Source organism: Oncorhynchus clarkii, chromosome 17 (genome assembly GCF_045791955.1).
Source record: "Oncorhynchus clarkii lewisi isolate Uvic-CL-2024 chromosome 17, UVic_Ocla_1.0, whole genome shotgun sequence".
NCBI classification, from domain to species: Eukaryota; Metazoa; Chordata; class Actinopteri; order Salmoniformes; family Salmonidae; genus Oncorhynchus; species Oncorhynchus clarkii.
In genome coordinates this window covers 37,006,100-37,019,720 of record NC_092163.1, presented here as the reverse complement: position 1 = coordinate 37,019,720, position 13,621 = coordinate 37,006,100, and the positions used below count along the sequence as shown (strand labels likewise).

At 49.5% G+C, this 13,621-nt stretch overlaps 1 protein-coding gene across 2 annotated transcripts in view; it reads right to left on the bottom strand.

The window, feature by feature from the left end:
- The window catches only part of LOC139370758 (plexin-A1-like), a 314,226-nt gene that overhangs the window by 92,843 nt on the left and 207,762 nt on the right, over positions 1-13,621 (bottom strand). For both annotated transcript variants that reach the window (XM_071110449.1, XM_071110450.1), the window contains exon 9: positions 10,618-10,732. In XM_071110449.1, coding sequence (XP_070966550.1) covers positions 10,618-10,732 — 115 coding nt within the window. The remainder of the gene's footprint in view (positions 1-10,617; positions 10,733-13,621) is intronic.

Genomic DNA, 13,621 nt, shown 5'->3' with positions numbered 1-13,621 from the left:
TTGGAGGAGCTGAATTGTGAATATGTGTATGTGTGTGTGTATATGTGTGAGTGTGAGTGTGTAGGGAGAGATCCCTGAGAGAGGTTGTGGAATGGGGTGGAGGATGTTCTCTCTCCCTCCATCTCTTCTCTCCCCTCCTCTCGACAAGGTTTATATTTTATTAAACCTGGCCAGCGCCCGTCTCCTCCTCTCAGTGAAAGGCAGCGAAATGGTAGGGGGAGAAAGACAGGAAAACGGGGGGAGGGAGAAAAGGGAAGAGGAGAACAGGAGAGATGGGTTGGAACGGAGGAGAGAAAGAGAGCGAGGGAGAAAGTACGGGCAATTCGAAAGGGGAGGAGAGGAGGAAGACGAAGGAGGGCGCGGATAAGGGAAGACAAAATCTCAGGAGGTAAGAAGGAGGGATGGGGAGGAGGGGAACGGCGGGGGCAATGCTACGCTCACTGCGGGTGCCGTTTTTTTGATCCATGGTCTAATTAGCCGGCAGGAGATAAGTTCTATCAGGAAATCACTGTTTTACTATGGCTGAAACAAAAGCAGCTCTAATGATCATAAATGAGAGAGCGGTGACAGCGGCACCGAGACCGTGTCCCCAAAATGGCAACATACTGTATTCCCGTTCCAGTACCCCACTTTTGAGGGGTCCACGGGGTTCAAAACTGGCGTACTACATAGGGCACGGTGGTGGCATTTGGAAAGCAGCCTGAGACTGTCCACTCTGGCTTGAGAGAATGGGGCTGATAGAGAGAGAGGGATGGTTGGGTGGTAATGGGGTGGGGGGGGGGGGTGTACGTGGGAAGAATAAGAGAGATGAACAGGGAAGTAGAATAAGAGAAATGAGTGGGAAGAGGAAAAAGTGGAGAAAATAATGAGATGAGAATTGGAGGGAAAGTGTAGAAGGAGAGAAACAGGAGGGGGACAGATGACGGTTGAGAAAGTCAAATGGGGGGGGGGTGTAGAGAGAGGGGATATATTACTCCACTCCCCCCCCCAGGCGAGCTACATTTGACAAGATCACTATAGACCTGGAGAGGCAGGACTCGACGGAGGTCTGGATGTACAGAATACCGGCTGCCCTAGAATAACCCTTCCTTTACATTTGGATGGGCATCTACAGGATCGAACCCCTCCCCCTTACCCCAACGGGATAGTATGGAGAATGTCCTAGTCTACGTCCCCAATGTCACCCTATTCTCCCATTTAGCGCACAAGCATTTACCAGGGCCCGTAGTGCACCATATAGGAATGGGGTGTTATTTGGGATGCAGCCCTAGTATATGGTTCTCCCTGTTCCACGCTGGTAAGGGAGGGTGCGGTACAATACGTCACCAGTAAGGGAGGGACCAGCCAAAGAGAACGGAGGAGAGGAGGGCTGACCCCCATTCAACTAGGGCTGACCCCCATTCAACTAGGGCTGACCCCCATTCAACTAGGGCTGACCCCCAGTCAACTAGGGCTGACCCCCAGTCAACTAGGGCTGACCCCCAGTCAACTAGGGCTGACCCCCATTCAACTAGGGCTGACCCCCATTCAACTAGGGCTGACCCCCAGTCAACTAGGGCTGACCCCCATTCAACTAGGGCTGACCCCCATTCAACTAGGGCTGACCCCCATTCAACTAGGGCTGACCCCCAGTCAACTAGGGCTGACCCCCAGTCAACTAGGGCTGACCCCCAGTCAAATAGGGCTGACCCCCAGTCAAATAGGGCTGACCCCCAGTCAAATAGGGCTGACCCCCAATTAGTCGACTAGTCGACTATTTTGTCGATAGGCTGTTGGTCGAACCAAGCTTCTTTTTTTGAGCAGTAGCAAGTATATACAAATATTTATACGGCACCTGTCTGATTCGCACCCGTCTCAGTGAAATAATCGATAGTGGAGGCACAGTCCAAGAAGAAGGGGAGTGTGGCTGAGATGCCCAATGCAAGTCTCTCTCTTCACTGTGCGCTCTCCTGCCAATTTGTGCACAGTCATTGGTTTCCTAACTTCACTGTGTGAATTGTTTGTGTTGGATCGTTGGGTGTCTATCAATTCCCCATGACATACAACTCCAGTGGTAGCCGACATTTACCACCAATTCCTATCATTTCTAACCTACAGAGTTTCTTGGTGATGGTCCTTATATATAAGGCCCTGCCCCGCCCCCCTTTCGGAAAAGCTGACCACGACTCCATTTTGTTGATCCCTGCCTACAGACAGAAACTAAAACAAGAGGCTCCCACGCTGAGGTCTGTTCAACGCTGGTCCGACCAAGCTGACTCCACACTCCAAGACTGCTTCCATCACGTGGACTGGGAGATGTTTCGTATTGCGTCAGATAACAACATTGACGAATATGCTGATTCGGTGTGCGAGTTCATTAGAACGTGCGTTGAAGATGTCGTTCCCATAGCCACGATTAAAACATTCCCTAACCAGAAACCGTGGATTGATGGCAGCATTCGTGTGAAACTGAAAGCGCAAACCACTGCTTTTAATCAGGGCAAGGTGTCTGGTAACATGACCGAATACAAACAGTGCAGCTATTCCCTCTGCAAGGCTATCAAACAAGCTAAGCGCCAGTACAGAGACAAAGTAGAATCTCAATTCAACGGCTCAGACACAAGAGGCATGTGGCAGGGTCTACAGTCAATCACGGACTACAGGAAGAAATCCAGCCCAGTCACGGACCAGGATGTCTTGCTCCCAGGCAGACTAAATAACTTTTTTGCCCGCTTTGAGGACAATACAGTGCCACTGACAATACAGTGCCACGGCCTGCAACGAAAACATGCGGTCTCTCCTTCACTGCAGCCGAGGTGAGTAAGACATTTAAACGTGTTAACCCTCGCAAGGCTGCAGGCCCAGACGGCATCCCCAGCCGCGCCCTCAGAGCATGCGCAGACCAGCTGGCCGGTGTGTTTACGGACATATTCAATCAATCCCTATACCAGTCTGCTGTTCCCACATGCTTCAAGAGGGCCACCATTGTTCCTGTTCCCAAGAAAGCTAAGGTAACTGAGCTAAACGACTACCGCCCCGTAGCACTCACATCCGTCATCATGAAGTGCTTTGAGAGACTAGTCAAGGACCATATCACCTCCACCCTACCTGACACCCTAGACCCACTCCAATTTGCTTACCGCCCAAATAGGTCCACAGACGATGCAATCTCAACCACACTGCACACTGCCCTAACCTATCTGGACAAGAGGAATACCTATGTGAGAATGCTGTTCATCGACTACAGCTCGGCATTCAACACGATAGTACCCTCCAAGCTCGTCATCAAGCTCGAGACCCTGGGTCTCGACCCCGCCCTGTGCAACTGGGTACTGGACTTCCTGACGGGCCGCCCCCAGGTGGTGAGGGTAGGCAACAACATCTCCTCCCCGCTGATCCTCAACACTGGGGCCCCACAAGGGTGCGTTCTGAGCCCTCTCCTGTACTCCCTGTTCACCCACGACTGCGTGGCCACGCACGCCTCCAACTCAATCATCAAGTTTGCGGACGACACAACAGTGGTAGACTTGATTACCAACAACGACGAGACGGCCTACAGGGAGGAGGTGAGGGCCCTCGGAGTGTGGTGTCAGGAAAATAACCTCACACTCAACGTCAACAAAACTAAGGAGATGATTGTGGACTTCAGGAAACAGCAGAGGGAACACCCCCCTATCCACATCGATGGAACAGTAGTGGAGAGGGTAGCAAGTTTTAAGTTCCTCGGCACACACATCACAGACAAACTGAATTGGTCCACTCACACAGACAGCATCGTGAAGAAGGCGCAGCAGCGCCTCTTCAACCTCAGGAGGCTGAAGAAATTCGGCTTGTCACCAAAAGCACTCACAAACTTCTACAGATGCACAATCGAGAGCATCCTGGCGGGCTGTATCACCGCCTGGTATGGCAACTGCACCTCCCTCAACCGTAAGGCTCTCCAGAGGGTAGTGAGGTCTGCACAACGCATCACCGGGGGCAAACTACCTGCCCTCCAGGACACCTACACCACCCGATGTCACAGGAAGGCCATAAAGATCATCAAGGACAACAACCACCCGAGCCACTGCCTGTTCACCCCGCTATCATCCAGAAGGCGAGGTCAGTACAGGTGCATCAAAGCTGGGACCGAGAGACTGAAAAACAGCTTATATCTCAAGGCCATCAGACTGTTAAACAGCCACCACTAACACTGAGTGGCTGCTGCCAACACACTGACACTGACTCAACTCCAGCCACTTTAATAATGGGAAATGATGGGAAATGATGTAAATATATCACTAGCCACTTTAAACAATGCTACCTTATATAATGTTACTTACCCTACATTATTCATCTCATATGCATACGTATATACTGTACTCTATATCATCGACTGTATCCTTATGTAATACATGTATCACTAGCCACTTTAAACTATGCCACTTTGTTTACATACTCATCTCATTTGTACATACTGTACTCGATATCATCTACTGTATCTTGCCTATGCTGCTCTGTACCATCACTCATTCATATATCCTTATGTACATATTCTTTATCCCCTTACACTGTGTACAAGACAGTAGTTTTGGAATTGTTAGTTAGATTACTTGTTATTACTGCATTGTCGGAATTAGAAGCACAAGCATTTCGCTACACTCGCATTAACATCTGCTAACCATGTGTATGTGACAAATAAAATTTGATTTGATTTGATTTCTGTTCATGCGTTTCAATACATTATTAGCCAAGTCGTTTACCGTTCTCGTCGTCAGAGTGAACACGTTGTTTGCAGAGCGCACAACCTATGCTGCACTTGGGAGAAACACGTTTCGGGTTTATCTCATTGCATTTATGAGTTTTGTCAATTTAGTCCTCGTCTTCTGTTCGGAGCGCTACTGTCAGTGTCGAGTAAGAAGGAGCACCTGGTTACAGAGAGAAGCAGGCTGATTGGCTACCTGGCCTGTGAGCAAATGTAGGTATATAAATGTTCCCATTTGGGCATCTGATAGTATTTCTGAGTCCACGTCACTGCCAAAATAGCCTGTCACACACACACAGACACACACACAACTCCTTAACATACCAACCAACCAAACACATTCAAAACAGACACTAATGACCCGTGAAGCTTCTCAATGGGATGTTTTCTTCACCTCAAAACAAGCAAGCAAACGTGGTCTGTTTTTACGTCATTGAGAATTACAATAGATCCTCAAAGTATTTGAGAAATCTTTCCAGCTCTCTCCCTTTCGAGAACCACTCAGTGTCAAAAACGGACCAATCTCATGCTCTGTTCCAGTGGAAACGTCACAACAATAGGCCTACCTGATTACTTCTTATCCCTTGGGCAAATAGCCTACAGCTGTGTCTGTCCTGAGCTCACTGGCACAGAATATTTTATAAAATGTTGGAAGTTTGCTAGCACGATCTTCAGGCTGGACCCAAGTTGATAGTTGATACAATGATGCAAGTTTGTTGCAGACGGGCGCCATGCGAAGCCAATGTGATTTATAGGATTTTTTTATTTGATTTATTTATTTGCAATGTTTTTATTCGTTGGCTTTATGCAGGTTTTACTTTTTTTTTTTTACATAGTTAGAAATGGCAATAGTTAGATTTGTATCATTTTCATTTGGATATAATTTGTATTAACCACATGAATGATTTTGAGATACGAAGACATTATTAGAAATGAAATGAAACTGTTCCACAAAAATGAGCATATGAAAATCATAACCGGCACGCAGGTCGGTAGACATTTTAAGACAAATTCGCACTCCCCACGAGAAAGGTTGCCGACCCCTGGTGTCGCCGACCCCTGGTGTCGCCGACCCCTGGTGTATCCCTATTACCAGAAACTTCAGCTGAGTAACGGGAGAATCTGCGAAGGCCAACAGGCGAGTCAGGACGGGTCAGGTTAAGGTTTTTCTCCTCTGGTTATCTTGATCTCTGGCTCCCTCGAGTCACGCAGGTCTTATTTCATCAAACAGCATCAGACAAGCATATAGTTGATTTTATTAAAACACATAGGGTAACGTTTCAAAATCGATTGGTCCAAAGAACAGATGAGTTTCGGTCAACCAATATTTTAAAAACTTTTTGCCGGGAACAGCCCTACATTTACCCCTCTGTCCATCCGTACGTATCAGACCAGAGGGAGAGAAACAGGGTGGTGAATTTATGAGGAGGACTCAAATATTCATCACGGCAGCAACACATTCCAAGGCGCGGTAAAACTGTTGGTTACTTGAATGTATAGAGCAGACAGAGAGAGGAGGGAGAGAGAAATAGAGTGACGGAGAGGGGGAGAGCGAAGGAGGGAGGGAGAAATAGAGTGACGGAGAGGGGAAGAGGGAGAGACGGAGAGGGGGAGAGGGAGAAAAGGGAGGGAGGGAGAAATGGAATGACGGAGAGGGGGAGAGGGAGAAAAGGGAGGGAGGGAGAAATAGAGTGACGGAGAGGGGGAGAGGGAGAAAAGGGAGGGTAGGAGAAATAGAGAGACGGAGAGGGAGAAAAGGGAGGGAGGGATAAATAGAGTGACGGAGAGGGGGAGAGGGAGAAAAGGGAGGGAGGGAGAAATAGAGAGACGGAGAGGGGGAGAGGGAGAAAAGGGAGGGAGGGAGAAATAGAGAGACGATGAGGGGGAGAGGGGGAAAAGGGAGGGAGGGAGAAATAGAGTGACGGAGAGGGGGAGAGGGAGAAAAGGGAGGGAGGGAGAAATAGAGTGACGGAGAGGGGGAGAGGGAGAGACGGAGAGGGGGAGAGGGAGAAAAGGGAGGTATGGAGAAATAGAGTGACGGAGAGGGGGAGAGGGAGAAAAGGGAGGGAGGGAGAAATAGAGAGACGGAGAGGGGGAGAGGGAGAAAAGGGAGGGATGGAGAAATAGAGTGACGGAGAGGGGGAGAGGGGGAAAAGGGAGGGAGGGAGAAAAAGAGAGACGATGAGGGGGAGAGGGAGAAAAGGGAGGGAGGGAGAAATAGAGAGACGATGAGGGGGAGAGGGAGAAAAGGGAGGGATGGAGAAATAGAGTGACGGAGAGGGGGAGAGGGGGAAAAGGGAGGGAGGGAGAAATAGAGAGACGATGAGGGGGAGAGGGAGAAAAGGGAGGGAGGGAGAAATAGAGTGACGGAGAGGGGAAGAGGGGGAAAAGGAGTGATGGAAGGGGAGAGAAGAAATGTACTATAGTAACTCAAAGTGAAGGGATCTCTCTCTCGCTCTCTCTCTTTTCAAAATTATTTCTTCCTCTTTGTAATTTTCTGCCTGGTCGCATCTGACGCGTTGCTTTGTTTGTCGCCCTGTCGGTGGCACGTTGATTTATGCATATTTGATTTGTAAATGTCACTCATTACATTCCCCCCCCCCCCCCCCGACTCTCTCAAATGTCTCGCATCTCATTCGCATAAACAAATACAGCAGCATTTTGTTAGTCAGTCGGCTTCTTTCAACCAATAACAACCAACAAGGGCCTCCCTTTGATAAAGGTCTTGGTCTGTATTCAGAAAGCGTCTCGGAGTACAAGTGCTGATCTAGGATCAGCCCCCCCTCTCCATTTAAGCGGGTTCCTTATGAACTAGAAAGGTAAAACTGATCTCAGTTTAGCACAGCTAATTTTGGGAGAGGAGGATGTGGGTTTCCTTCTTAAAATGGGCGACACACGCAGGTTGACCTTGATTGTCCTGAGGCAGAACGGAGCAATTTCCCCTTAGATAGGACAGCTGCAAAGTCTAAATTGGCCAAACTGTTAAATAAATTAAATAAATAAATGTGGGTCTTAATTTAATGTGAGGTTAATGTGCCAAATTCTTTTTCTGCTCTTGTTTTCTTTAATAGGATGTCGGTGGGCGGAGCTGTGGGGGTCGTCAGCAAAATGGGACACACCTGGGCTTGGGTGTGTCCCGGGGATAAACGCACCTTTCCTCCATACGTCAAGGAGACTCACTCCATGCAGACACACCATTGTTGTTTTTTGTTGTGGCATTCTGGGGCTTCTTTGTGTTCATTTGTTTTGGCACCTCTCAACACCCCTCATTATCACCGTCTATGCACGCATCCACTCACTCGCACTACTGACTACATACACCACTGTTTATAGTTTACTCTATTTAATGAATATGTTTATTTTTTTTTATCTCCGCGTCGTCTCCCTCTGTTGCGGGCTACGAGACGGTTCGTAACACTAGGCATTGGGGTTAAGGTTCAGTTTAAAAATCACATTTATGACTTTGTGGCTGTGCTAGCTAGTGATCACTCTGCAGAGCTGCCTCCAGAAATAGATTGATGACGAAAAACACTAACCTGCAGGCCATACACACTGAATATAGTACACACTCTCTCACAACCACACACGCTCTGGTACTGTGCACAGAGCACTTCCCTACCCTTGACAGATGGGGAGGGAGCCATAAGGTGTATAGGAGGAAAGAACACACACACAGAGAGAGAGAGAGACCGACAGACAGACAGACAGACAGACAGAGACCGACAGGCAGAGACCGACCGACAGGCAGAGACCGACCGACAGGCAGAGACCGACCGACAGGCAGAGACCGACCGGCAGAGACAGACCGACAGGCAGAGACCGACCGGCAGAGACAGACCGACATACAGACAGAGAAAGACATACAGACAGACAAAGACATACAGACAGACAAAGACATTCAGACAGACAAAGACATTCAGACAGACAAAGACATTCAGACAGACAAAGACATTCAGACAGAGAAAGACAGTCAGACAGAGAAAGACATTCAGACAGAGAAAGACATTCAGACAGAGAAAGACATTCAGACAGAGAAAGACATTCAGACAGAGAAAGACATTCAGACAGAGAAATACATTCAGACAGACAAAGACAGACAGACAGACAAAGACAGACAGACAAAGACATTCAGACAGACAAAGACATTCAGACAGAGAAAGACATTCAGACAGAGAAAGACATTCAGACAGAGAAAGACATTCAGACAGAGAAAGACATTCAGACAGACAAAGACAGACAAAGACAGACAGACAGACAAAGACAGACAGACAGACAAAGACAGACAGACAGAGAAAGACATTCAGACAGAGAAAGACAGACAGACAAAGACAGACAAACAAAGACAAACAGACAAAGACAGACAGACACCCTGGCAGGCAAGGTCTACAAATCCACCTCTCACACACTCATACTCCCTAACATACAAACCAAACACATTCAAACAATATAAACACCAATAAACATTTCAAAAGCTCCTATCCCCTCTCCACAGACCTCTCCCTTCATCCCTTCTTCGCCATCCCCACAGGCCTTTCCTGTTTATCAGCCCTTTCCCCCTCAGTTCCTCTCAACCACAAACATAACATGCTAGCCCAGCCAGGCACACCCCGTGTCTTACAGATGGGAGCGTTAATCCGCATGGTTTACTCTCCGAGGCGTAAAGGCAAGTCCACGGTGCCGCTTAGCCAGAGAGCCAGAGCAGGCACTTCCACGCTGACGCCACAGCTCTGAAATTACACCGCTGCGCTTGGAGAAGAGAGATAAGGCGTGATGCTAACATGCTAACGACAGGCTGCGCCGCTAAACGTTTTACCCCGCTCCGCTTGGAGGAAAGAGGTGAGACGTGACGGGAACGCTGCCACGCTAACGCTAAGAGCGCTAACGCTCAGCGGCTGCGGTTGGAGGAGAGATTAAACCCGAGGGGTGTGTGTGTAATTGGATTTGAGGTTAACTAATTAGCGTTGTCGGTAAATAAGGCCAACCTTGTGTGTGTGTGTGTGTGTGTGTGTGTGTGTTTCAGACTGAATCAGATGGATTATGTTTAAGAGTAAAGCATGACTGTCAGTCACTTGGGAGGACAGTGGATTGGCATTCAGAAAACATTCACGATAAGACCGTGTACAAGAGATGTGTTTAGAGAGAGGGTGGGTGGCTGTGTGTGTGTGTGTGTGTGTGTGTGTTGAGAGAGAGGTTGTGTGTTTGTGCGTGTTTTCGAGAGAGCGGGTGCATGTGTGTTGTTTTAGGGAGAGAGAGGGTGTGTGTTATGACTGTACAGTGTACGCAGGACAACGAAAAAGGAACACACAGTGTAAGAGTGCGTCTGTCGATCTGCGTCGGGGGGGGGGGGGGGGGGGGGGGGCGGCCCCCACTTGGTATTCCACTGTACGAGCGGCTGACAAGACCGGGAGACGAGCGATTGATATTAGCTTTTATGCTAATGTAGCATTTGGATACGAAGAACAAGGCCACATTTCCATAATGCTTCCTTCAGCCCGCCTACGGAAAGGAAACCCGAAACGCCGCCTGGAGTTCTGTATACAAGCCACAGTGCCAACAGCACCCAGTGACGAAATAAACAAAAGGAGACACAAAAGGAGCTCAGCAGCAAGGATGAGAATGCACAAGTGTGTGCGCGCGCGCGCTTCTTACACACACCTGAGTATGAGCATGCGCTTGTGTACCAAGTTTGCGTCACTAAGAGCTAACAGCCAAGACATACTCTCAAGCAAGTCTGTGGGTTTACAATTCAGTCCCACATCCCCTGTAGTCAGTTAACAAGGCCGGTGTGTGTGTGTGTGTGTGTGTGTGTGTGTGTGTGTGTGTGTGTGTGTGTGTGTATGTGTGTGTGTGTGTGTGTGTGTGTCGAAGGGCAGGAGAGAAAGTGTGACACTCACCTCGGACATGTTGACGAGGCCTTCCTGGAAGGAGCAGTCGTTGGCATTCTGGGTGCACATGTGACGGTACTTACACCAGTGGCAAGGGAACGAGCCGTTGACACAAGACAGGCACCTGCAGGTGAGCACGGGGGAGACGGATAGTGTTAGGAAACGCAGAACACAGGCTGGGCACACGCGGCGCGAGAAACAAACCCGCTCTCTCACTCGGTTGACTCTCTGAACCTCTCTCCAGTCATCCTAAATGTCCTCTGGCTTTACTCTCGTCCTGCTTCTCTTTCTCTCACTGTCCATCAATGTCTGTTCACTGTTCTCCCCTCCCTCCCTTCTCTGTCCGCATTCAGTCTTTCCCCCTTTCACAATATCCTCCCTGTCTCCGCCTGCCTCTCTCAACTTACCATCTCTCCCTCTCGACGACAACCCCTCTCCCTCTCGACGACAACCCCTCTCGACGACAACCCCTCTCAACGACAACCCCTCTCCCCCTCGACGACAACCCCTCTCCCCCTCGACGACAACCCCTCTCCCCCTCGACTACAACCCCTCTCCCCCTCAACGACAACCCCTCTCCCCCTCGACGACAACCCCTCTCCCCCTCGACGACAACCCCTCTCCCCCTCGACGACAACCCCTCTCGACGACAACCCCTCTCGACTACAACCCCTCTCGACTACAACCCCTCTCCCTCTCGACGACAACCCCTCTCCCTCTCGACGACAAACCCTCTCCCTCTCGACTACAACCCCTCTCCCCCTCGAATACAACCCCTCTCCCTCTCGACTACAACCCCTCTCCCCCTCGACTACAACCCCTCACACCGCGACTACAACCCCTCCCTCTCGGTTACAACCCCTCTCCCAACTTACCCTCTCTCTCTCCCCCAACTTACCCTCTCGCTCTCTCCCAACTTACCCTCTCGCTCTCTCCCAACTTACCCTCTCGCTCCCTCCCAACTTACCCTCTCGCTCCCTCCCAACTTACCCTCTCGCTCTCTCTCCCAACTTAACCTCTCGCTCTCTCTCCCCCAACTTACCCTCTCTCTCTCTCTCTCTCCCAACTTACCCTCTCTCTCTCTCCCAACTTATCCTCTCTCTCTCCCAACTTATCCTCTCTCTCTCCCAACTTATCCTCTCTCTCTCTCCCCCAACTTATCCTCTCGCTCTCTCCCAACTTACCCTCTCGCTCTCTCCCAACTTACCCTCTCGCTCCCTCCCAACTTACCCTCTCGCTCCCCCCCAACTTACCCTCTCGCTCTCTCTCCCAACTTACCCTCTCGCTCTCTCTCCCAACTTACCCTCTCGCTCTCTCTCCCAACTTATCCTCTCTCTCTCTCCCAACTTATCCTCTCTCTCTCTCCCAACTTACCCTCACGCTCTCCCCCTCAATTTACCCTCTCGCTCTCCCCCTCAATTTACCCTCTCGCTCTCCCCCTCAATTTACCCTCTCGCTCTCCCCCTCAATTTACCCTCTCGCTCTCCCCCTCAATTTACCCTCTCTCTCTCCCCCTCAATTTACCCTCTCTCTCTCTCTCAACTTACCCCCTCTCTCTCTCTCCCAACTTACCCTCTCTCTCTCTCTCTCTCAACATACCCTCTCTCTCTCTCTCTCTCTCAACTTACCCTCTCTCTCTCTCTCTCAACTTACCCTCTCGCTCTCTCCCAACCCAGCTCTCTCTCAAATTACCCTCTCTCTCTCTCTCTCTCTCTCTCAACTTACCCTCTATCTCAAATTACCCTCTCTCTCGCAACTTACCCTCTCTCTTTCTCTCTCAATGTACCCTCTCTCTCTCTCTCAACTTACCCTCTCTCTCTCTCTCTCAACTTACCCTCTCTCTCTCTCTCTCAACTTACCCTCTCTCTCTCTCTCTCTCTCAACTTACCCTCTCTCTCTCTCTCTCTCTCTCAACATACCCTCTCTCTCTCTCTCTACTTACCCTCTCTCTCTCTCTCAACTTACCCTCTCTCTCTCTCTCTCTCAACTTACCCTCTCTCTCTCTCTCTCTCTCAACTTACCCTCTCTCTCTCAACTTACCCTCTCTCTCTCAACTTACCCTCTCTCTCTCAACTTACCCTCTCTCTCTCAACTTACTCTCTCTCTCTCTCTCTCTCTTACCCTCTCTCTCTCTCTCAACTTACCCTCTCTCTCTCAACTTACCCTCTCTCTCTCTCTCTCTCTCTCTCTCTCAACATACCCTGTCTCTCTCTCAACATACCCTCTCTCTCTCAACATACCCTCTCTCTCTCTCTCTCAACTTACCCTCTCTCTCTCTCTCTCAACTTACCCTATCTCTCTCTCAACTTACCCTCTCTCTCTCTCAACTTACCCTCTCTCTCTCTCTCTCAACTTACCCTCTCTCTCTCTCAACTTACCCTCTCTCTCTCTCTCAACTTACCCTCTCTCTCTCAACTTACCCTCTCTCTCTCAACTTACCCTCTCTCTCTCTCCCAACTTACCCTCTCTCTCTCTCCCAACTTACCCTCTCTCTCTCTCTCTCAACTTACCCTTACCCTCTCTCTCTCTCAACTTACCCTCTCTCTCTCTCTCTCAACTTACCCTCTCTCTCTCTCTCAACTTACCCTCTCTCTCTCTCTCTCTCAACTTACCCTCTCTCTCTCTCTCAACTTACCCTCTCTCTCTCTCCCAACTTACCCTCTCTCTCTCTCTCTCAACTTACCCTTACCCTCTCTCTCTCTCAACTTACCCTCTCTCTCTCTCTCAACTTACTCTCTCTCTCTCTCTCAACTTACCCTCTCTCTCTCTCTCAACTTACCCTCTCTCTCTCTCTCAACTTACCCTCTCTCTCTCTCTCTCAACTTACGCTCTCTCTCTCTCTCTCAACTTACCCTCTCTCTCTCAACTTACCCTCTCTCTCTCAACTTACCCTCTCTCTCTCTCAACTTACCCTCTCTCTCTCTCAACTTACCCTCTCTCTCTCTCAACTTACCCTCTCTCTCTCTCAACTTACCCTCTCTCTCTCTCAACTTACCCCCTCTCTCTCTCAACT